The sequence below is a fragment of the Gallus gallus genome, chromosome 2, assembly GCF_016699485.2.
Source record: "Gallus gallus isolate bGalGal1 chromosome 2, bGalGal1.mat.broiler.GRCg7b, whole genome shotgun sequence".
Classification (NCBI taxonomy): domain Eukaryota; kingdom Metazoa; phylum Chordata; class Aves; order Galliformes; family Phasianidae; genus Gallus; species Gallus gallus.
This window is the reverse complement of record NC_052533.1, coordinates 1,072,424-1,098,632: the sequence shown is the minus strand read 5'-3', so window position 1 is coordinate 1,098,632 and position 26,209 is coordinate 1,072,424. Positions and strand designations below refer to the sequence as shown.

At 41.1% G+C, this 26,209-nt stretch overlaps 1 protein-coding gene across 21 annotated transcripts in view; it reads right to left on the bottom strand.

Annotated features, from left to right (window-relative positions):
* Window positions 1–26,209, bottom strand: part of FAM188B (family with sequence similarity 188 member B) — a 108,128-nt gene that overhangs the window by 28,764 nt on the left and 53,155 nt on the right. For 4 of the 21 annotated variants that reach the window (XM_418488.8, XM_040696513.2, XM_040696509.2 and 1 more), the window contains 3 exons: window positions 21,345–21,525; window positions 16,549–16,621; window positions 8,710–11,909 (listed from right to left, as the gene is read on the bottom strand). In XM_418488.8, coding sequence (XP_418488.6) covers window positions 11,861–11,909; window positions 16,549–16,621; window positions 21,345–21,525 — 303 coding nt within the window. In that variant the 3' untranslated portion in view covers window positions 8,710–11,860. Of the gene's footprint in view, window positions 1–3,923; window positions 6,891–8,709; window positions 11,910–13,684; window positions 14,910–16,548; window positions 21,526–21,570; window positions 22,129–24,019; window positions 24,243–26,209 lie in introns of those variants that run through there. The other 17 variants (XM_040696501.2, XM_040696505.2, XM_040696503.2 and 14 more) reach the window with 10 other exon arrangements.

The following is a 26,209-nucleotide window of genomic DNA, read 5'->3' as shown; positions in this document are numbered from 1 at the left end:
TTTTTTTGAGTGCTGCACTGTTCATTTTGAAATCAAATCATGTTGATGTCAACAGGAACATAATATCACCTTTAAATCTTTTTGATGAGGCATTAAACTTCAAAACTGAGCTATTTTGCTTTATTTCTTCTCACAATTGTGTTTTTTTTCTCAAGGAAACATATGGGTAGTGATAAAATCAACCTCATTAAGTGGGTCATTAGAAATGTGTGGTACTATAAGAGTCTGTTATTAATGACTCTACAAGGCTTATGCCAGTATTAACAGGTGTTTAAGACATAGTGATACTGATCTAGAAGTAGCTAGAAGTGATTTCTCTGATTACATACAAACATTTGGTTTCTAATTTTGCAATATCCACTCAAATTCTCATAGGAATTTATTTTGCAAATAATGGCAATGTATGAAGATGTCAGTTTTATTTTCAAACTCTGTGCTGTTAAGAATTAGGAATGGAAAAATATAACTTAATCAACAAAGATTGTCCTAAATATCCTTAAGTATATCCAGACAGCAATACATGTATGCAACAACTGGGTGGTGGTACTGATATCTGTCCTTGATTTGGAGTAGCGTTCTTTCCTCTTTGAATCTTCTTTTACCCCATTTTGTTTTACTTATATATATGTACATAATTATGTATATATACATTAAATTTTGGTTTTATTTTCAAATTACTGACATGCAAGCCAGAAATTTTTGTTACTCACTTTCAGTTTTGCTCATTTATTTTATTCAGCTCTGCTTGTTCTACTATATTTGCTGTGGGTTTCAGATCAGTGGCAGTCAGAACCCACTCTATCTGTTTATTATGAATGGATTCCTGAAGCAGCAGTGTGGAACTGTTTTATTCATAGAATCATAGAATCACAAGGTTGGAAAGGACCTACAAGATCATCTAGTCCAACCGTCCTCCCATCACCATTGCTACCACAAGCCACTAAACCGTATCTTGTAGCTTTTCATCCATTCTTTTCCTCTCTCACCAGATGCTCCCATGCTCTGTTCTTTGGGCAGCTCAAGGCGATATCAGGGAGAGTCTGAACTGCAAAGCAAACTCAGTGCAGAGAGCTGGCTGTGATTACAAAGAAACATGAAAGCCATGGATGAGATCTTCTGGGGGACCATTGCTTTACCTACTGGCATGTATTGCTTTGTCTCACAAGTTGGACTCCAATTTCACATTTAAAATCTTTATGATTTGCAGACTTACACATCAAAACAGCAGGTCATGAGTATAAGAGCCTTCCGTGACCAAGGCAGTTTATTTCTTTTTTTAAAAAAAATAAGTCTTTTATTTTATTTTCAAAATCCATAGCAATAAACTGGAAAGCACGAACTACAGGTGCAAATAAAGGTCTTAAGATGATCAACATCAGATGAGAATATCAAAGCAGAAGCTATTTCTGAACTTGAAGAATAGAAGAGAGGAGACATTCATTTACAGTAAGAATGTGGGTAGTGTCTTCACTTTGGATTTTGATCACAGGCTGAGATTATACATTACATATAGTCTTGTGGCTAGAATCCATTTAGACATGAAATGCTTTTAGGTAAGGAGGATATGTTTTATTATTGCCACTAAAAAGCTCAGCAAAATAGAACCCAGTAGTGGTCAGAGCTTCCCTGGGTTGGCATGAAGGTAAGAATCAGTAACATTCTAGTTCAGACATCTGGCATTTAATTTTGCATTTGTGATTAATACAGAATGAGATTCAACCTATCAATACGCCATTTCTTAACTGCTCACCTTTACTAGGAATTAATAAATCAGAAACCTACGGATTCAGAGCAAGGAAGGCCTGAGGGGATCACATTAATCCAGAATTGCTGCTAAAATCCCCCAAAATACTAACTTCAAATCTCTCTCTTTCCTCTCCCTCCAATACCTTAAAATATGGCCTGCAGCCCCTCCAGTAGCCAACTCACAGATCCTTTGGCCCCTCCAATATTTGGCCTCTAGACCATGGTCTGTCCCATCCCCAGTTCCCAGACCCCACAACCTATTCCCAGCTGTCCCCTTTCATCTTCTTATGTTTCTATTGCTCTGCACTTGTTCCTCCCCAAGACACATTAATCAGTCCTTCTCTTAAACATTCCCTGTCTTCCACATTCTTACAGTTGCCTTAAAAACACTCTACCACACATTTTATACAAACTGCAAAGGTTTCTCCTAGGCTTCCCCACATCACCACTCCACACCATAACTTCCTGTAAGACCTTCTGGGAAGGAGATCTCTGGCTGAGCTGAGCCATGTGGCCTGACCTCTTTCCTTGAATGGGCCCAGAAGCAGGTGGGTCAGGTTGGCACTAATTACTCTGTTGGGTTTCCTACACTCGTTTTGGTTCCCTGACTTCTTGAGGAGCTTCTGTGTTTATGGTGATTAGCCCTTATTTGCATACACCAACAGATGAAGACAACAACCTTCCTGCAGCAAGCCTGCATAGCACTGGCCTGATTTTCCCACCTGCTGATCCGGAAACACCATTGCCTTCTGCTTCCCATTGACCAGACTTCACTAAGCTTCCAAGGCCAGGGAACCCTATCAGGCCAACATCTCACTGTACGCTCCTCCTTTCAGCCAGAGGACATCAATCACCAGTTCCCACTCGCTCACAGCTCTGAAGGTTTTGCGATCCTATAAAACTCTTCCTGATATACAATTTCTATTTGCTATTGTGAGCTTTTCCCTTTGGCTCCTTCCCTCCCATTAAGACACTAGCCTTTCCTCTGGATTTCCTTCCCATTCACTCGCAGTCAAAGATGTGCGATAGACACCTACAACTGTCCCATTCACATCCTTTCTTGCAACTCCTTCTCCTGGAAAACACACCAACCCACCTGTGAGATACAAGGGCAAGAAGAGACCAATCAGGGAAAGAGCAGCACCCCTACCTTATCAAGTCAGCATTCTAGATATGGCAGATTGGTTTCATAGTAAAAAATAATATTATTTTCAAGCAGTCTACACAAAATATTTTTCCTTTCCCAAATCTGGTAAAAAAAAAAACAAGAGGGTATGTAATCTTTTCCTTCTGTTCCAGCAGCCACAGAAACCACACAACCATTCTGCTGCCCCAGGACTAATGGCAGTCAGAGTCATAGACAAATAACAGCTCCATCTATCATAATGCACAATAAAATTTATCAGAAGTCCAACACAAGTTCCCCAAAGCCAATGCTCTGTAAGGATAGTTTGTTCAGTCTCTCCAATTTACCAGCTCTTCTAGGGCATTTTTTTCCATTTCCATGCCTGGAAATGGAGATCATAGGGTGTGATTAAATACTTAGCAATACAACCTGAAGTCTTTGATGCTTTTTAGAGGAGAGGCTATGCTCTGAAGGTGTGGAAATGACAAAACTCAACTGAAGTCAGAGGATTTACGCAGTCTGAGGTCCTGGCCCTGTGTTTCACCTTGGCCTTTCCAGTGTGTTCATTTAATTTAACCCAAGGCCATGAATTAAAATAAAAAACAATTCATGCCTGGTTACATTTGTGCTTGTGACCTACGCCTGTCTGAACAGGAGTTGGACAGGACAAAGCACAATGCACTTCCTTGCTTTTATTGCTCTTGTTCACTTCATGTCATGCCAAAGGAGGTTGATTTAGGAAGTTCGAGTAATTATCTGCTGATGTTTTTGACTGGTGTTCCCGAGAGACTTACAATGACTTGTAATGGTTGTTCTGTAGGAAACTCTTTCTGGAACGATTGTAGATAATATATTTTCTCCACTTGGATTTACTTTTACTTGATTATTTTTTTAAGCAAAGAGCATAATTTTTCCTTTGGTGACACACTGGAACAGGTTGCCCAAGGAGGCTGTGGATGCCCCATCCCTGGAGGCATTCAAGGCCAGGCTGGATGTGGCTCTGGGCAGCCTGGTCTGGTGGCTGACAACCCTGCACACAGCAGGGGGTTGAAACTGGATTGTCATTATGGTCCTTTGCAACCCAGGCCATTCTATGACTCCATGCTTCTATGAAAAGTTACCTGTCCTGTTTGTCCTGGAAACCTCATCAATCACCCTTGTCCTCTCAAGCCATGCTGGCAAGGCACAAAAGAAAGAGGTTTTCTAATTCACTGCTACACATCAGACATACAGCATGTAAATTGGACAAAACAAGTAAAGGGAGCAAAAATGTTTGCCGTGTTTACCTTCCATGGCTCTTAGCAGGTGGGGAAATTCAAAGGAGGAAGGCAATGGAAAATGGGTATCTATGGAGCACAGGTTGTCATGAGAATTTGCATCAGGGTTGGTTCAGTTAGAGGAGACTAACAGCTCCTACCATGGTCTGATAGCTGTTCAGTCTCACTCTTGTAGTTTTCACTCAGTTTTGATAAAAGTAAAGTTTGTGCCTTAAAACTGCCCTACGTAACCCAATAAATGACATCCAACATGAAAAATAATCATTCTAATTTCTTTTTCTGTACCTTCTGCTATTCATGCACACATACATTTCTCAAAGTGCATGGTCTGCAGCCATAAGACAGCTCTCTCTTTGACAAGTAAATGTATGGGTACCCATAGCTATTACCATAATAAAAGCAGTTTGATTTTCAGGTTCTCACTGTGTTTATATACTCACCTGTTACTGACACTGGAAGCTCCTGAAAAAGGACATGAGTAAAAGCAGAGCAGATCGTAGCACATGCTTGAATTTGTATTTGGCCCATTTGCAAAGATGAACCATTAATTTAATGCAAGTGGATTGTTTCTTACAGAAGTGACCCGACCAAGAGTGGCTCAGGAAGGATATTGTGCGTAGTAGGAATTGAGCCCTGAGAAGGATGTCAGTTGTAATAACACTGTTCTGCATTGAAGTGCTCGTAAAAGACCTCCTTTCTTCACACGCCATGCAACACCAGCACAAAGCATTGCTCATTTGTCACACTATCTCAAAATGACAAATGAGGATCCTCAGTTCAAGGTCTGGAGGCCTTGGCTCACATCCACAGCACTTACCAAACCGAGTACATCTCAGTGAAAGGTATCTGTGCAGAATGTAGTTTTCAAACTCATATTCTCTGTGTGCTTTCTAGAGAGAAGCTAAATAGGCATTTGGTGTTTTGTTTTTTCTTTTTGTTGCACATTCTTTGCTAGTGTTTTGTCCATGAATAAATATTTGCTGAATTCCAGAGCATGGAGTATTCTTACAAATGCCCAGAATACCTCTTAGAGTAATTTGGAAGTCCTTGCCAAATGATAAGAAAATGATAAGAAAATAAGCAGAACACCCACACGAGGTACAGATACGTTGGGTGTGTTATCAGGATTGTGACACCATACTAGTTCTGTTATACAAGAAAATCTCTGCTCAAAAAATCTCACGTCCAGGACACCTTCCAGGTCTCAACTTTGATACACCTCCCATGTTTTCATTTGAGTAACCTTTATCAGCAGCTCTTTCTCCAAGCACTGACAAATTTTGGCTGCTAAGTCCTGAAATTTCTTTCCCAAATGGATGCTCCCCTTGTAGACAGCAGCCAGGAGGCATCTCTAAAAATTCATTTATTCCTTCATTTTACCAATTATATGGGGTCTGTAAACACATCCTACTTCTTTTCTGTCTTTGTCATTTACACACTGGGGTTCACCTGGATTACTCATAGTACCCTCCATATACTCAATTTAATCCATTGAGAGCCAACCAGAAGCAGGCAGGGAAGTGAAAAATGCAATTAACTTCATCCCACATAGACTCCTCAAACAGGTCAGATGACTGATGCTCATGTAGTGCCCGTGTCTCACCAGTGTCTGTAATGATCATCCTAAGGCCCTACTTTACATGGAGATATCCACCCTGTGATCACCTGAGTACACCAGATGGATCCTGCCTAATATTCACAGGTGGGGCTACATTTGCAGCAGAAAGATGTCTCGGGGGGATATTACCAAGAATAATCCATAGAAACACAGAATCACTGAGGTTGGAAAAGACCTTTAAGATCATCCAGTTCAACCCCACCCCAACCCACCATGCCCACTGACCATGTCCCCACGTGCCACGTCTCCACTGTTTCGGAATCCCCTCAGGGACAGTGGCTTCACCACTCCCTGGGCAGCCTCTGCCAGTGCTTTAACAGTCTTTGGAGAATAAATTGCTCCTAATATTCAACCACATTTTTTTTTTTCAAAAACAATTTGGTAGGTGACTCATTGGTAAGAGAAAAAGTGTTCAAGCTCATGCATATTCCAGAATCTTCTGACAACCAACTTGTCTTTTGAGGAGAAGACATGGCCTTAAGGACTGCTGCTTCTTATGGTAGTTGACTTAAGTGTCCCCTTTGTCCATGTATCTGCTGGGGTGCTTCACTTTTGCTCTGCTGGATGCTATAAAACACCTTAGACTGTGTGGACCAAGTTGTGCCTTTAAGCACAGCTGCCATGAAGAGTCATCTGCTGCAGTTAAACATAATTCCTCCCAAGAAGAGGCAAACAACAATAATGAGAAAGGTGAGGTCTGGGATTGCTGATAAATCTTATTGGAAAATCTCTTTGCATTCTTGAAAGGGTATTTCTTCTTAAAATCTAAGCTTGCTTCTGCGTCGACATAGACGAAAACTATTGTTAATGAGGGATATCACAGAACTATGTGGCTTTCCAATCTAACAACAACCCCTTCCCACCCTGGTTGAAACAACAAATAAAGTATCTGATTGAAAATGCCCTTTTTCCTTCTCTGGTTTTATAAACAAAGCTGCTAAGGAGAAACTGCTTCCTTATTTCAGAACTGCTGTCGAGTTTATTATCTTTTAGCCAATGAAAACAAATAAAAGAAGAGTACTAGTATATCCAGAGTGTTCTTAATGGCATGTAGTTTCCTTAGCTTATGCAGAGGACTGGTCGTGCAGACAAGAAGTAGCAATCAGGAGCACTCATCTTCTTTCTGCAAGTAAAACCGTTTCCTTCATGATCTTACTTGGTAAGAGAAAAACATTGAACCATAGAATCACCAAGGTTGGAAAAGACCTCCAAGATCATCCAGTCCAACCATCCACCTACCACCAATATATCCCCACTAAACCACATCCCTCAGCACAGCATCTAAGTGTTACTGGAACACCTCCTGGGACGGTGACCACCACCTCCCTGTGCAGCCCATTCCAGCGCCTGACTGCTCTCTTGGAGAAGAAATAGTCCCTAACATCCAAACTGATACAACATCAATCTGTCCTATAGGCTTTGGTGCTTGATTTTAAAGATTTAGGTTTCCACGGGTATGTTCTGAAGAGATGAATGATTAAAGCACGGGCTTTGGTTCTAGTTTAGTTTTCAGCACCCCCTGCAATACTGAATCTGGTGAATGTGACATAATTTAAGGCAGTTTCCTTGATACTGAATGCACCCTGGGGCAGGACTGACAGATATACCAGCAAAACATGTGTCTGTGTTTTGTGTGGTCATATCTCAAATCATGGAGGCACTCTGAAGAAATATTACACTCCTTTACAAAATTGGCAGCGGTATTCTAAGAAAAAGCTAAAAAACTGCAATTTGGGGCCTTTGTACTTCAACAGAGCTCCCAGTTACCAGCAGAAAACTGGGCTTCTTTCAAGTACTTCTTTTAAGGTACAGCGATGGAGTCTTTGGAGCCCCAAACCACTTACCACTTCTGTTAAAACTTGGCTCACACACGTGTCATTTTCCCAAGCTCTTCAACTTTCCTCTGATTTTTAAAGTGAACATTTCCTGCCGTTCCAAATTACCCCAAACAACAAAAACAAAAAGCAATCTGCCTCCAAAGAGTCAAGAACTGAAAACAACAGGCACAAGCTTTCATCTTTGAGCTCCCTGGGAACAAACCACACGGTGACTGCACAGATTTGCTCATGGGTCTGTCGTCAGATCTCAGACTGCTCCTAGGTTTGACAGTACAATAGGGACAGATATGCACAAAACCAACTTCAACAGCTTCATCAACTCCAGTGTGAAGTCTGTGCACAGTGACCTGCAGATGGACAAGAAACTTCGAGTGCACACATCCACCTTGCACAAACTGCCTTAAAAACTCTCTACGTGATTCCCCAGGTTTTGATCAGCATGATGCAATTCATTTATAGGATGAGAGGTGATGACCTCGAGATGCTTCAGTGGAGGGTCAGGTTGGATATTAGGAACAATTTCTTCTCCCAAAGAGCGGTGAGGCAGTGGAGCAGGCTGCCCAGGGAGGTGGTGGGGTCACTGTCCCTGGAGGTGTTTGTGGAGATGTGGCACTTGGGGACGTGGTCACTGGGCATGGTGGGGGTGGGTTGGAGTTGGGTGATCTTAGATGACCTTAGTGGTCTTTTCCAATGATTCGATGATGCTATGATTTCACACTAAGCTAAGAGGGGTAATGAGACCCTTGCAGTTTTCACTCACAGCACTGGGTAGGTTCAAGTAGAACATGGTGGACGTGCATTGATGCAGGCAGACAGTAGTACCTCACATTTCCAACCAGCCCCAGACTGGTTGGTTTCAGCAGCCACAGCTCTCAGATGTGAGAATCCCAGGCTCAGGATGGGTTTCTCTGCCCTGCATCTCCAACTGCACTGCGGTTCTGCTCAGAAAAGAGGGAAGCTCAACTTCTTGTTATTATTCCACTGACAGGAGGAGGCCTGTGAAGCTGTTATAATCTATTCTCTCAGGTTAATTTCCCTTGGCAAATTAATTTCTTAAAAAAAAAAAAAAAAAGTGAAGAGAAAATATGAGATGTTGCTACTATGTTTTCTTTAAAGGTTTTATTTGTACGGGACATTCTGTACAAAACAATGTTAACTGTACATTTTGCACAAGGGCAATATTCATGGCACTTTACTAAAATAGCACTTCTGCTCAGATTTACAATAGGTGATGTCTGTTGTAAGCTAAGGCGTCATGTCTCAGCAGAGGGTGTATTTTTCATAGCACAGAAGGGAAGAGAATGATTTTAAGATACACATAGAGGCCCAGTGCCAGTGTCTTGTACTGCACTATTCGCAAACAGTTGCTTTGTTCACCTCAGGAAGTCACGTTCGTCGGGCAATGAAAATGAAAACGGGAAACAATGAGAAGGAAAACATAATCAACAAACTAGACGTAGGCTCCTACAACAGGATATGCTTCTGCACAGGTCTGTGCAAAGGCTTTTGCATGGCTGTATAACATTCTGTATTGGTTTGTCTGATTATTCGATTCCAAAAGGTATGTGATGCCTTAAGGCAAATTGCTTCATCTGTTTTATCATCAAATTAAAATATGTGAGTTTTTTCTTGATGCAAACAGATAGAGGTTTGGTTGGTTGGTTTTCTGCCGAAGAGGTAGATCTAAGTGAGTATTTTCATTGCCCATTCCCTCTTTATTGAACAATGCCAAAGGAAACCTCAAGAGCAAGGCTGGCGCAGCAGCTTAGCAATGCAGTGCTCCAGCTTGGTGGGATTGCCCTGCAGAGGCGATGCTTCAGTAATGTGGCCCAAGTGTTGTACTTCTTGGCACAGGTGAATCTTGAGTTAGTTCAATCTTAAACAGATGGCTGACAATGGACTTTACAGGGGAAAAAAAAAACGTGTGTGGAAATAATTACAGATAATGAGTAAGAAAGATCTGGCTCAATGGGATTCTGTTGTAATAGAATTTAAGGTTCAACAAAACTGTTCTCCATAATCAGTAAGAACGGAGTCTTAAAGGCTTTGCAGCCTGTTTTAAAGAGGATCAGAGTACAGGGCTCCCTCCCACCTTCATTAATCTTTCAAGATAAACCATAAAACATAATCAGTTTCCAAGCCTTATTCATTAATCTTCAATTCCTTCTTAAAACCTGAAAAATTCTTATATCTTGAGGGATGGAGTTCATCCGAGGCAATACCCTTGGGCTCCATCTATATTCAGTTTTTAACCCTCCAGTCAGGAGCACATTTCTTCTTGTCCATAAGAAAAGATAAATCATGCCCTACTCTGAAAGGAACCCAGAGAAAGAGCTCCTCATCACATATCTGCATTGGAGACATCCATATTCCAGCCAGATGAAATCAGGGCAGTAGCATGGCAGCTCCCTTCCTCCCAGAGGAACACTTCCAGAAAGGAGGTTCTTTTGGTACACCTAGTTCCAAAAATCTTCCATTGTTTTTCACCTCTTCACTATCTTCTGTCCAAACACATTCTGAAAAATCTTGTTTTATGATCTCGCTGCCCTCTTGGACTGTTTGCTCCATGGAGCACATGGGGACTGTAGTTGATAGGAAAATTCATGAAAAAAGGTGTTTAATAAAAGCTGATGGGCTGGCTCACCCCATGCTCCAAGCTGTGCCAAACTGGGATCTCCAGATGTTTAGGATCCAGAAAATGGAGCTCTTGAAGGTCAGATGGGGTGTGCATGGTAAAGGCAGCCTTGAGTCCGCCTGCAGCTGGCTGTACAAACATCCCCCTACATAAACTGAAATGGAGTTGGCAAAAGTCACGTAATGTGCCCATGGGGGAATCGGGAATGGACTCAGATCTGATGCTCTCCGTGGTGCCAAAGCTGAATGGGAGATATTCACCTCACCATGCTCACAGAAAGAAGTTTGCCTACCTGACCTAAAACAAACAAATTCCATCGTACTGCATCACATAAAATGAAAATGACCGCAGCTCTGAGATGTTTTACCACGTGTAGACAGTTTGATGTGTGCAGGAAGCAAAGCAGGGCCTGATGCTTATTCACAGACTATCTCATGTATTCTGGTAGCATGCACAGGCTGGTTTCCAAATCTAGCTCACGTGCCAGTGCCCTGAAATCTGTATCTGCGGAGGCAGCTTGGTATCTTTCGGCTACACGGGTAGAACATTGAATTTCTGATGGAAATTGATTTTGAAAATAGCAAGTGGTTCACATGGGCTCAGAGAGGTTTGCATACTGAGCAGTAAGAGCATGCTAAGATAAAATCAGAAATGAAAAGTCTATTATGAAACTCCCATGAGATATGCACTCCCAAAAGATAAAAATAATTCTAGAAACACCGTTTCTCTGCAAATTGTCCATTAGCAATTAACATTTTCCAAAGCATTTTTTCCAATCTTCGGTTCAGCAACTCATTCCAATTTTGGTAAATTTTTGCCAAAATATGTCCCTTAAAGAATTCATTTCAGAATACAAACTGCTGTTTTGGTACCTCATGGTACATCTCCACCGTACACCATTTTCTCACACGCACTTTATTTAACCATGAACAACAGTATCTGTCACAGACAGGTGCCCTTTACATTTCCAATCTTACATCACTTCTGTTTTCTTGCAATGATGAAGCAGCAAACCACAGAACTTATTGGCCACTTTGGTGTAAATAAAGCCTAGTCAGTAAACTCTAGCCAATGCGGTTACCAGTAGGTTCAGCCTTAGATTTAGACTTAGTAATAGTATGGTAATGAAGTGAATATTTATTTCTTGGATGATGTTTCATCCTGGCACCACAGTGTTGCAGGTGAAGAATGAGCCAGTACAGGAAGGCGAGAACAGGGACAGAAATAGCAGCTCAGCTCCTTTCATCAGATTTTTGGGAACAATTGCAGGATACAGAGTTGATCCAGAAAGGGACCTCGAGGGGACATTGACAACTCCATTGCTTTACCCGTAACCGTCTCTTGGCATTGGAGACTCTCAGTCTACATATTGTAACTGTACATTAAAGGCATCAACAAAGGATTTATCTAAGTGTTGTTTGCATTATAAGCAAAATATCCAAAGCATGAGGCAAATGAGGGGACACTCCTCCAGCCTGCACACAGCCATGCCATTCTTCCTCACCATAAGCGGCATAGAACTCCTGTCCTATTTCCTGTATTGGTGGGAATAGGAATGTGCTAATTCTGTCATTTCCTTTTTTTTTTTTTTCTGTACAAATAAAGTGCAGGTCGGGTCAGTCACAAGATTGGTTCTGTGCCATTCCAGTCAATAACAGCTCCTTGCCACCTCGAAATAAAAGCAACCATTTTACATCCGTGAGTTTATCGGGTTGCTGGAAGGGTCAACTCACCACTCTCAACCACCCAACCATCCCTAGAGAGTGTAGGATTGACACATTTGAGGTAACTTATCACATCTTCTCCAATGAAAAAGAAGTGAAATGAAGTGTTTGTGCTCCAAATTTTAGGGGCCCATGTTTGGAGATCATTTTCCTTATGCTTCGCAGTCTCTTCCAGGCAATAAAGAGTTCTCAGCAGCAGCTGATTCAGAACAGGAGCATTGGCTCTGCAAAGACTATGGGCAATCTCCAAGATGGGTAAGAGAACTACCCGTATGTAACCCAAATGAGACCAAATAATTTCATTTAGCAGCAATCCTTGCTCTTGTCCTTGGCTCCTTTGAAATATTCAGTGGCTCACCCTAAAGGTAATCTTTTGCTTTTTCTATGGAGAGGCTTTGTTTTTTCTCTGCCTTACTCTTTCTTCAGAATAACATTAAAGATATATACTGGGGAAAAAAAAGTGCATATGCACAAAATCTTCCATGTTCTGAATCTCTGGTAGTGTATTGGCCACTATTGCTCAGCCGCCCACTCCAGGACCATCAAATCTGCACTTGCTGCCAGTTGGCTCCCCAGTGACCTCACCAAGTTGAAATGAGTCAACTTTCCCTACCACCAGAGTCATTCATTACGTGCATGGCATCCTTGTCCATGGCATTTTTCATATTTGGAAATTCATGGTCCAGATCTTCTAAGAACTGAGCTACCATCAAATACATAGATCTGGTGGGCACAACGGTGACTTGCCAAACTGCAAGCCACATTGTGTCTGTCACGGAGGAAAGGATGTATCAGCACAAATATAACAGCTTAGTCCTTTCTCTGAGCAAGTCAGTTATGTGTAAAACAAAACCAAAACCTGAATCCCTGCAGTATTCAGCACAGGGTCTCAAGGGAAGTGACCACCTGAGGGACTTTTTTCAGTCCACAACCATCCCCAATGAAAGGACAAGTAAACAAGCGTGGAAAATTGGGGCAGTGAATTTGTTTCCTTCCTTTTTTGATTTTGCCAAGAAAATGAAAAGAAAAATATTGCAGAATGGGTGTCCTCCTCCCAGGGCTTAATAGGAACACACAAGAGTGATGCCTTATGCATTAAGCTAATGGCACAATGTGTCCTTGCTGGGAATAGCTGACCTAGTCTAGCATTTGTCAGGGCAGAGAGATGTCTCTTCCAGAGCTTCACTTTTCCCCAGAAAAACAAAGCCAAATGCAAGTGGGAAGTACAGTTGCCACCTTCTGTTCCTATTGGATTGTTCTGGGAACGCCATCAGCTCTTCCTTTATCTTTGCATATAAATTCTACCTCTCCAAGATGATTACAGCATCAAGAGGGACCTACAGAGGCCACGTGACTCGAATTAAACCTGTTCTGAGGTTACTCAGTGAAAATATTAATGCTTTGACACCATTTTTAAGTTTCTGGCTTAAAATATGGCTAATCACTATGCGGTCCAGAACTGGCCTATTTTGAAACAGACTTTCAATAAAGAGCTTAACCAGCACAGTGTATTCTGAAGCAGGACTCTGTGTAACTTTCCCAACAAGTCTTATCTCCTCTATTTATTTTCCAGCTATTTTTCTTGAGCTGTCTGTAGAATGAAAAGCAATTTGCCAATTTGCTCATGCAGAGACAGCTTTGAAACTTTCTCACCTATTGGATCTGCACAAGAAAAGGTGTCAGATAGTGAGGAACCTCTTTCACAGGTGCTGAACTGGTCATTTCTTAATGAAAAAAAAAGCCACGATCCAAACAATTCAGAGCTCTCATTTCTCCAACTGACTCACCACAGTGTAACCTAAATGGAACTCATATTGAATTATAATTTATCAGATTAGCAGTATGAAAACAACACTGGACTCATCTGGTTTGACCACGACCTCATTTGAGGGTCATGGAATTTAAATGGAAGAGTTCCACTGAACCTCAGAAGAACTGGTTCAAGCCCCAAGCAATGGTCCCTCTGGAATAACTTTCAGAGAATATCTCTTGCACTGATCATCTGGCACTGATAATTTAGGATTAAGTGCCCGCCCTTTCTTCTCCTCTTACCCATCACATTTCTACCAAATGTCTCACTTTGAAGGAACACAGATCAGTGATGTGCCACACCATTCCAGAACCACAAAGGAAAGCTGAGTGTTGTGGGCTAACAAAATCTAACACTAGATTCAGATTATAATAGCAGATCAAAGTTTTATTCCCCTCGGGCAGAGCTAACAGATGTTACCTGGAGGTGTTCAAGGCCAGGTTGGATGGGGCCCTGGGCAGCCTGGGCTGGTATGAAATGGGGAGGTTGGTGGCCTTGGTGGTCCTGCCTGCAGTAGGGAGATTGGAGCTTCATGATCCTTGAAATCCCTTACAACCCAAGCTATTCTATGACTCTATGATTCTATTACCACCAGTCCAGAGAGATGCTGAGGATGATGACTGTGAAATAAGAGTATTCTTCATGGGAGAATGGAATCAGACATCTGCATGGCATCTCCCAGAAACCCCATCCAGGGATGCCCATTCCAGACAGCTCTTGGTCCAAACCTACTTCCATGGATGTCTCAGGCTGAAAACCCCAATAGACATTGCGCAACAGTGACTCTTCAGCTGGGAGTCTGCAGGTTAAAGTGATCCCAGCTGAAGACTATTTGCTCTAGTCATGCAAAGGGCTACCTGCTTTAAACTCAAGCCCTCCTTTTCTGACATTTTGTAAAATAGGGAATAAAAGCATAAGCCTCCTCCTGCAGAAGAAAAACAACTGTTCTCCTCTGATAATAATGAAAAAACTAAAAACGGGGACTACCTATTACAGATGCAGATCTTTCCACTGGGAGATGGTAAGAGAACAAACAGCAGACAGATGGCTGGCATAGGACTCAACACCCTGCAGGGTGCTGATGTTCAGGTATGGGGCAACCCACTGGTAAGACTTCCCATGGACTGAAACAGCACTAAGTCATGCTAAAGAAAAGAAAAACCCCTGATCAAAACTTGGAAACAATGGTTGATATCAGTTCTGATCGGTTACACTGTTAAATTGTCCACAGTGAGAAACTACTCTACCTTTTTTGATGAGAAAGGTCTGATAATGAGCTTTATTGCTGTAAATGCTAGGTCAAAAGGAGTAGTGGCCCTGTTTGCTTGCTTGCTTGCTTGTTTGTTTGGCTTGCTTTAATAACAATTATTTTATTGGTGTTTTCCACAGCGGTATGATAGTAAACATTTATTTTTGTATCTCTCAATTTGTTAAACACCCATTAGTTTGTTTTGTTTTTACTTTTCCCCATATACTGTTTCAGAGTTGGAGAAAAATTTCTTCAAACGAAAAGGAAAAACATGGCATGAAGGACCTTTAGCAGCAAGGCCATGCTTGAATAAATAGGTTCAAAGCAATCGGAGAATACAGAAAACAAGGAGAGAGACTGATTGGGGTAAATCAGACCGTCCTAGGAATGGTACAAACAAAATTAATTGACACTGGAATTTGGTGGCAATTTACTTCCACAATAGATTAAAGTAAGGAATTTAGAATAAACAAACATCATCATTACCAAAGCTGTGTGCAACTTTGATGCAACGCCAGGAATTGAAGACATTTTAAGTGTAACTTTAAATAGTTGCATGCAGTATTCACCCCACATTGTGGGTTTCTGAGGCTAAGGATTATCTACGTTTGTTTGCAGTCATGCTTATGTTTCCCTTGAACAGTGGAATCCATACAACCTATATGTGCAGGGAGCCTGAACCAATGGTGCTGTCACGCTAAAGGATGCCTCATTTGTTTTCTGTAACTCCATAAAGCCAGCCCTGCAGGAACATGCTGGTTGGCAACCACTCTCCTTATTTGTTTTGCTTTTTTTTCTTAGCAGAAAAAAAATGTGGCAGAGAAAGGAGGGAAATGACAAGGGAAATCTGAAGCTGCTAGGCTGTTACGGGCTTTGACAATGAGGCTTTTAATTCTCGCTCCAGCGATACTCAGCAGCTTTCAAAGTCCTGTTGAAGGAGTGATATAAAACTGATACTTTCAGCCAGTTCCTGATTTTGCTTCTTCCATAACTAGGTAAACTGAAAATGTTCTCATTAACTTCAGTACGATTTGGATAAATTATTTTAAAGTCCATCATTTAATATCATATTTGCCTTCCATGGACGGTTTGAGAGAACTAAGACCGCTGAGGTCTTAGGTCTTTGGGTATCAAAGGTGGTACCCAACTGCCTCTGTGCTTTGATATTTTTCAGGAAAGACTGATGAAGATGGAAGAGAATTTCTTCTTTACTCGTTATACCTCTAAAATAGGAACCAATGTCTTTTGGGAATCCACAGTTTGATCTCTTGAAATCAAGTTGAGCTCTTGAATTATGGCTCAGCCACCTTCTGGTGGCATAATGACAGGTCCTCTAGGAGTGAAACGAATGCCGTGGACAATTTGATGTTAACTACAGTGAGGGGTGATCTATTCTAACTCTTAACCAGTAATTTTGCAAGATCAACTGCCACAATATTAACTTTTTTACCACACTTCACCCTTACATATTTTCTTTACATAATTCAGTAAAAATATCTGTATGATAAATGCCATTTTCACTTACTTTGTCCTAATGCAGTGCTCAAGTGGAGGAGTAAGATCACTTTCTTTATCTTCAGTGCACATCTGAGTTGTGTCTAAAAACACATATCAGACATAATTAGAGGCTGAGGTATATGTCTATTTATTTCTACACTGCAGTGGTTTCTAGGAACTCTACCCATGGATGTGACAGCATAGACAAGAGTCGCTACTACTCACACGATAAAGTTCATAGCATTTCAACCATAAATAACCATCTATAGGTCTATTGCCTGTTTATGTGATGGCTGCCCAAAGGCTGAAAGGAGGTGACTACATATAAGCTTGCTGTTGGGAACAATCCCTAGGCTGGTCCCAATGTTAGCTGATCTAGGTCAGAATCTTGCCCAGAATTGTACTGACTACATAGCAGTAAGGATAACCGTGGGACAGTGTTTGGACCATGACCTGACCCAGGCTACCTGATCAATACAGAGATGGTCCCAAGGAAAACTAGAAGGCCAGAAGATGAAAGGATATGCTGTAGGGCTATTGTGAGGATACTATTTTACAGTCAATGAATTGATTATTAAGAAAGCAGTTTAATCACACACTGAGGACAGTAATAGTCCTACACGTGAATAACAAATCCCAAGTCCAGCCGAAAGTAAATTAAGATTCCTTCACCCCTGAGAGGAAAACTGTCCCTTTACTGTGGAAAGAGTGCACAGATGGGAGAAGACGGTGTCGTGTGAGATGGAAGAGAGCTACCACAGTCTCTGAGCATTCCTTTGGGATGGAGAGGCAATTGCATTGTTCCGGGGAAAACAGAGAGGTCAGTGTCTCGGAGCCTGGATCTGTCAACAGTGAAAGTAGTTGCTGAATTTCCCAGGGAGAAAACATCCTGCAGCCAGCTTGGATGTCAGTCTGCTCAGCTGTTTCCTGTTTTGGAGTAAAACATCTTAAACTGCTGTACACTGGAGCTGGTTTTTGGCGGTTTTCTTTCAGCCCACGGGAATGCTGTGAGCAACTGATGGTACCAAGCCAGGGTGCAGGATATGGAGCTGACGCAGGGAGACTGATGGAGACAGGATGGGAAGCAAATGCTCCTATATTCACTACTGCCCATCTCAGTTATATCTGACTTCCTTCTGTCAGTACAAATACCTGCAGAATGCTCTGAGCGAATGCGGGAGTAGACTAACAGAAAACAGACAAAATCTAAAATTACATAAAATAGTAGCACCTTTATCCTGGAAAGCTCAGGAACTGAAGGGATACACTGGAATCTTTCAAGATTCAATGGTCCTCTCTTGTCCTAATATTGAAGAGTTTATAGGAGTTTGTTACAGGTCTCCAATAGCACATCTTTCTCTAAGGTATTGAAGATGCATTTAGATCTTTTACTAAGGGCATGGTTTAGTGGGGAAATACTGGTGGTAGGTGGGTGGTTGGACTGGGTGATCTCAGAGGTTTTTTTCAACCTTGGTGATTCTATGATCCTATGGATAATGCTTGTACACTCTAGGAATTCCTGATACTGACGTTTAGGATATTAGGATCTCTTAGTAAGAAGCAACATTTGCTTTTCCAGAAGACTTTTGCATGTTGGAACAATCTCATCTTAACTTTGGGATAAAACCATTTTGAAAGTGTCACCAGCATCAACAAAACGGCCTTGCCCAGGAGCTGTCTCCTGTATCCAGAGATCTGCTGACTCCATGGGATGTGTGAATGGCATCTCCAGGTCTGCAAGAATTTTCAGAGAAATCTAGTTCTATTTTATTAGCAAATATTCAGCTCTATTTTGAAAATACCTTCAAAAGGATATTGAGTTCAAGAGATGAACCAATGAGATATAAAACAACTCATTCAAACGGATTGTACAAAAATTCACTATATATTCACTTGGAGACAGTATATTATAAACGTTGATGTAGATAGGTATTAATGGTATACATTAGAAAACAGTAGTATTTCTCCAAGCAGAACAACTAGCTCTTTCATCCAAGTGCTCTGCGTGACCTGTAACAACAATCTGCACTGAGTCCCTAAACAACTGACAAAAGCACATGAGCAATTAATTTAGATCCATTGGCTTGTTTTCTCTCTCTATCAGAAAATTCTACCAAATGGAAAGAAGAACTGAAGAACCTTTATTTAGGACTGAGCGTTGAACTCACTAGTAGCTGCAGCCTGCTTTTAGGAAGGAACTTCATATTGACAAATACTGACAAATATTTTGACAAATATATTTTGGCAAATGGTAATCAGTATGAAGAGCAGTACAAAGTCTTAATCCCATATAATATTGATGGTGATTTAATGCAAAACAGTAATTGCTGTTACCCTAGAAATGTAATTCTGCTCCTACTTTCTGGCCTTTATGCAATTCTTGCCCAGTATAATTTCTTCAGGATTTCCTGAAACATGATCTTGATTGTAATCTTCATAATTATAAATAAGATCTACATTTCAAGGAATTCCCCTTATTGCCAGTGAGAATCATAGAATCATAGAATGGCCTGGGTTGAAAAGGACCACAACGATCATCTCATTTCAACCTCCTGCTATGTGCAGGGTCGCCAACCAGCAGCCCAGGCTGCCCAGAGCCACATCCAGCCTGGCCTTGAATGCCTGCAGGGATGGGGCATCCACAGCCTCCTTGGGCAACCTGTTCAGTGCGTCACCACCCTCTGGGCGAAAAACTTCCTCCTGATATCTGATATAACCTGATCCTGATATAACCTAAACCTCCCCTGTCTCAGTTTAAAACCATTCCCCCTTATCCTATCACTATACATCCCTGTAAACAGCAGTCCCCATTCCTGGAGAAGCAAGAAACCTCCCAAACTTACATCTGAGGGATGTGGCTGTGCAGCATCCAGGACTTCATGCTATATCTCTGCATAATGCTACCTTATCATCACAGCTTGTTGATATTTCCATGATGGAAATACCAGTCATACTTACCATCATGGTATTTCTACCTGGTACTGCACGCATAGCTTAGATTTATGTTCAACGTCACCTTTAAGCAGTAAAACAATTCCAGTTTTTCTGCAGACCAAGCGCAGGATTACTGCTCTGCCAGAGCTACAAAAGCCTTTCCCTGGAATGATGAAACTATTTGCAGTTTACAGCCTTCTGCAGAATGTCACAGATAACAAAAGAAGAGGCTGGATCCCTGGAAGGGGCTATGGCTACAACAAAATGACATCTACCTCTCAGTGCAAGTCTCATCTTTGAGGAGAAATAAACAGTTCTGCCTCTGAACACTTTCTCATCCAGGGATCTCAGAGTGTTGGGTACATTTGGATTTTGGAGATGTCCCTGATTAGATATCAAAGAGACAAAGGAGGATGCCTGTTTTGGTTCATATGTTGCACAGTGTAACAGAATACAACGAACGTGTCTCAATCTCCCATTCCTTTCCAGAATCCTCTATATCTCTTAGAAAGAATCCCTCTACCTGAAGGAGAAATCCCCCTCTGCTTATGGTCATGAGCATGTAGCAATTCCTTTGAACCATCTGAAAACAGCAAGCCTAGGGACATATCCACAGACCAAAACCACTGAAGAGATTACTTCTTTTATATGGACAACATACAGCTGCCAAATAAATCAAGGAAACCATTCAGCCTAAAAAGGCTGAATAAAAATGTATTAGCCTATGAAAATAGTGAGATTTTTGGTCATTGTTATTGTTTTGATGATAACATGTTAACATTTACAATATGTTGCCTACAAGTGAAGATATAGGGATTTTTTTGTACAATCTGTTTTAATAAATCTTCCTGTATCTGGGGCAGACTGTGTGGGAACCATTTTGCAGCAACGTGCTGTGGAGGTTGAGAAATTTGCTGAGATAACATATAATGCAATGGCTACGATTGAAAGTCATGGACTTAAATAAGAGGAGAGAAAGACTACAGCATTCACTAGCAAACCTTATGAGATGTTAAAGGCATCTAGAACCACCATCATACCAACTGTTTTGCCACAAGGCCTGTATTAGAACATGCAGCACTCATGCATAACTCATCCTGTCCAAGAATCAGGATGTTAATGCAAACAAGGAACACCGACAGGCTATTTTTAAGAGAGGACTTCAGCAGAGTGTCTCCTTCAGATAAAGATGGAGTTTGATTAGATTGTATAAATGTAGTGAAGGAAAGAAAGCAAAGGATAAGGAGGCTATCATAAGCAAATATGAATTTAGTGCTCCAAAATAATATGCTCTTAATATGTTTATTAAATATTAAGTACTCTTAATACGGGAATGAGTAAGAGCTTTCTCAGCATCAGAATACTGCTTGTTCAACTGTCTTCCAGTATGAGAAGCACGACTTCTGTAAAAGCAGCCCCATAATTTGACATGGTTTCCTGAAAGAATGTGTTTAACGAGTCAGATCTTTCACATGCTCATATTTCCAAGCGTGCTCACAAGCAGGCCTGTCCTTGCTAGCAGGTTATGGCCATCTTCTGAAGCAGCTGGGTTTGGAGGCAAGGATTTAATCCTTCCTCACCTGCTCCGCTCACACTACCACATGTGTAGTGCTGAGGAACAGGAGGTTTGCACTTTCTGCCTGCAGAAAACACATGGGGACATCTGGAGGAAAATGCCCTTCCAAGGGCTTGTCCTCATGATTGCCCTGGGAAATCGACTTTCAAATGAAACATGAAGACTAATTCTGGAAATTAGAAAACAGGCTCGCAAATGCTCTCGTAATGCCTGATACCGCCATAAATTTGTTAACTTTTCTTGTAGTTTTGGATGCTTCTTTTTGATGGCACCACCACACGGTGTGAGATGCAGAGTCACTGCATTGTACATACCAACGGTTAATCGTATTTCTTCTTCTTGGTTGGCCAAGCCATCATAATAATAGAGATCAAACTTCCGCTCGGTTTTCCAGTCGCCTTGTAAATCCTTTTCCAGACAAAAAAGCACACTGAAGTGGCTTTCACTGCATACCAGCCAAATTGGGTATTTAGGAGTCTTCAGGTAACAACCGACCTAAAAGAAAGATTCAGAAGATTACAGACCAGGAAGCTCTGGTATGCCATTTAAAGGTTTTAAAGCAAGTATCTGGCCTTGATTATAGGTGACAAAATCCAGCTGTAGTACCCTTACAGCAAACAAGATCACATCCCAAATGATCAGAACAAGAAGAAACTCTGTCCTCTGAAATAGCTGTAAAACTCATTTCTATCACTTCTCATAGGATTTATGACTTAAGGCAGACATACGTATATATGCTTAAATACCTAGAGGGATGCATCTGTTGCTCTGAAACTTAGTGGATACTGATATAAAAGGAGTCATGGAAATTTCTGCATCCCCTGAAGTCAGTGAGTAACATGTAGTATTTTCTTCACCTGACACTACTGTGTTCTGAGATAGCTACCATTCTCCTGTTGCATGCCACTGCCTTAATCCATGACAGAATCACTGCCATGCTGGATATTGTGCATAACCATCTTCATTCTACCTGGAGTTTTGTGTTTTGTCTCCTAAATAGACATGGCACTGTTGGGATGATGTAGATCTGCAACTCAAGGGATGGCAGCCAAGTGTCCAAAGTGTATGTGCAGGAAAATATAGCATCAGTTTCTGCCTCTGTAATACAGGTCATACAATACACTGCTAAGAAGCAGAAGCCAATAGATATTCAGTTGTAATGAAAAGCCTAAACAGTATTCTAAGGGATAAGGAATATATCCTTTTTATTATTAAGACTTAGAACTCAAATCTGAAGTGCTACAAAATCATCTTCCCAAATGATAATTTCTTCTGATGCCGGATAACAGTTTTCTCATTACTGAAGTAACTCCTCCCTGACTCATTGCTTTGTCAGTATCTATTTAAAACAGGCTTTTATACAACAGTTTTGCTTTTTAATTCTTGGCTTAGATGGACTGCATTTTTTTACAAGCTTATGAAAACATTCATAACACGAGTTATCAAGAAGGGAAATACACAGATGCAACAAAAGACGGCAAATTAGAGGGCAATGGATGAAAAGATTCAGTTGCACAAACATCCACATTTTAGTATCCTGATTAATCAAAGCCAAAAGGGAACAGTCACTCTTCACTTTTCTTCCCATATATGTCGGCTAAAGTAACTTGTAAGCTTCATCAAAGCACATCTGACAAAAAAGGATTAGAGAGATACAGAACTATTTCCAAGCAGACATCCACCCCAACTCTTAGTCACATGAACAATCCTACTGAAGTCAGGACAAGTTGTTCAGATGAGTAAGGTCCTGCAGGAACACTTTCCAAATATGCATAGTTTTCAATCACAACGCTAACAGAAGAAGGCAAGGCCCTCAACTTGAAGGCAACAATGAGAACATTAAAATGTGGTATGTCAACTCCTCATTTTCCCATAAGAAATGAGAAGTCTCCATTTCAGTTACATCACTTTTACTAGTTCAGAATCAGAGGCCACTTTTAACATCACATTGTGTACCAGGAGTGGTCGGTGCCTACAGGTGTGCTTCTCCCCCAAAACTCTAGCCACTTTTTTACTGTCATCAGCTGCCAGGGGCTTCTGGCTTTCCAGGTAAGTCAGGCTATTCCTACTCTAGTAGAGAAAACAAGTTCAGGTTTTGTTCAGAGCTTTAAGGCCAAGTGGCACAGAATGGCTTGTGTCCGTATGGCTATAAGCAGCATCCCTATCCTACAGCAATCCTCACACTACCTGTGTATTTGTTTCTACAAAAAGTAATAAAATGTAACTGAGAACCATGCTTCCAAACTTTCAGAAAATACACACAACCATGTGTTCACAACCATTTATTCTCAGATCCATGCCTTGGTCTTGGTTAGTTTTGCACACAGATATGGCCTGCAGCAATCCCAGACATCACGGCAGTGGTCCACCCAGCAGCTGGCTGCTTCAGTCTGTTTCTAATCTCACTTCCAATTCAACTGTCCAGAAAATTCAGTTCTATGATGACTTTTTCAGTCAAGTTTCTTCCTGTACAACAGCGTGCTGAGTAGAACTGTAAGACTTAATGAGCAAAGAGTCCATAGTGAAGTCTAACTACTCAGCAGCCCAAGCCGAAGGAATCCCATCCTTCAAACACATTTACTCTATCATCTCCTGACGTGTATCTGCCATGCAGAAACACACAGGCCCAACCACTAACAGTGTCACATGCTCCATTCACACTCTATCTAAACACTCCCATGCCTCTTCCTCCTTCTCTATACAAGTATGTGCCATGTCTTCTGCAGGCTCTCCTTGGCCTTTTGACAACTACAGACATCTTCTATCAGTTCCCCATCACACAAGGTCTCCATTATGTCAGTGAAATAGTTCAAATGAACCTAAGAAAAATACACAATAATCTGAGAAACAGCCCATGAACTCCAAGCAGGTGGGAGCAGCCTCCCTTAAGCATATCTCCATTTAATGAGGTGATAAGTAAATTATACATGTCCTGTAGTCTATGATATATGCATGTAGTGATCAAACTGAGCAGCAACATTCCACTTACATTCATGAGCATCACAGCGAGCCAAAACAGCCCCTCACCCTCACTGTGAAGATTCTCTTCCCACCCTCTTGCCCACTCTTTCAAGCATCACTTGCTGAGTGGACAAAAAGAATGTCGTCATTGAACTGGTGCACCTGCTCAGTGGTGAGTGCTTCTTCAGTTGCCTGGCCAGGTTGGTGGGTGATAACAATCCTGGAGTATAACAGGACCTGGAAACAGGACACTGAAGGACAAGAATGAACAACTCATAATCTGAATCAAAACCACTTAAGCTGACTTTGAGTATGCACCTTCCAGCAAGTGCTTCCAGGAAGCAGGGCCCTTCTTTCCACCTGCTCTGAGCTGCCCTGCAAGTGTACTGGCAGCACTGATTTCCAAAGGCAAATCAGGAGTACATGACATGAATCTGTTCAATCAAACATCATTAACAACTAATCAGCTGTCTTCTAGTTTGAAGAACAGAAGAAGAATCCCTTACTGTTGCTCCTTGTAGTACCATAATGCATTAAAAAGTAATAATGCATTACTATTCAATATTTATTTTCAAGCTTGCTCATTAATCTTTGCCAAGGCAAAAATATTAAGAGGGGGAATGTGTTAGACGTCTTTTTGTGCTGCATGCTTCCAATTCCTAAGGAGACTTCACTGAACAGTAATCATCTCCCTTACAAATCCTGTAAGAATGCTCATAAATTTCAGAGGCACAATCCTCATCTTTGGAAAATGTCAACCTTTCTAAAGCAAGCACTTTCAAAAGGCTCATTTTCAACACTACGGGTGGTCTTTTTCCACATATGATTTCAGTCTGTATTTGCACAATGGTGAAATTAAATCAGACAAATATTTACTACAGGAGAATTATTCCTATGTAACTGCCAACATGAGTGTATGGTACTGCACCATTCAGACTTTATTTCCTCATTGAACAAGGCTCTCACCATATGTGTACCAAATGAAACAAACAAACAGCCTATCATTTGTTCTGACAACTCTTTTCCCCCATTTGCCATGGCCTTTGCTGGTTTGAATTAACATTAAACAGTGTTCCAACAGTGTTCAGACAGAAGAGTTAATGATGTAAAAACAGACACCCCTATAATAGAGCTTGGGTGATCAAGGACACAGCAGACTCAGATGACCCATTCCACCACCATTAATAAAACAGCAGGTCAACTATATTAGTATTATATCTCAATTTACACTTGCATGTGTAATATACATGGGAGTCATAGATATTTTCCATAGCTTTGAGTCCTTTCTGATGGTGAATTTGGGGGAAAAAAAAGTACATAATTAATGGAGAAGAACTGAAAGAGATGAGCTCAGTCCCAGGATGACCAAAGCAAAGCAAAGACTTGGGCAGCACTGATTTTTTACTTAGGTCTATAAGAGAACATAGCAATTGTAGTAAGGCAAAAAGATCTCCAGGTGCAAGGTAGCCTCAAGATCTTTCCTTTATCCTTGTCCCATTCTGCTGCTTTTCTTGTATGTCCCACCAAGTAAAGTAATATCAAGGGAAAATCACCCCCTCATTCAGACTTCAGGACTTCACCATTCCTTCAAGCCACATAGAGGAATTTATCCTAATTTCAATCTGTTGCTTTACTGCAATGACAAAGATAGGTCAAGATTCAGTCCACTTAACTCTAACATCTATTTGTAGGCCCTCTAATTTAGGTTGGCCTCTAGGCTTTGATTCTCTGTAAAAATCAAGTAAGAGGAAATAAAGTTTGATGGGATCAGTCCAGATCAAAATACAGATATCTACAATATGAACAGATGTGAGGACAATATTTGGCTTAACATTTTCTGTTTTGCAATTTAACAAACAATGCAAAGTTCTTTTAAATGTGAAGTTTGTCTTTTAGTCGTACATAAAAATGCTGTGACGTTTTGCTATCTGGCAGAATGTTGACAAGAAATCAATGCCAATATTTCAGCAACAGTGACTGGCTACTGGGAAAAAAAAAGTCCATGAGGAGGACAACAGGACTTCATTGAAGAAAACTTCAGTTCCAAGTGAGAAAGAGGGATTTAAAAGAAAGGAATGAAGCATACACTTTTGATAAGGTCAATGCCTTGTCAGCTTTGCTTCAGTCAAACTGATATGTATCACATATTTTTGCCCGCAGTGGCACTCATGAATGTCTTACATAAGTAGCAGTCACCTGCAGAATGCATCCACGATGT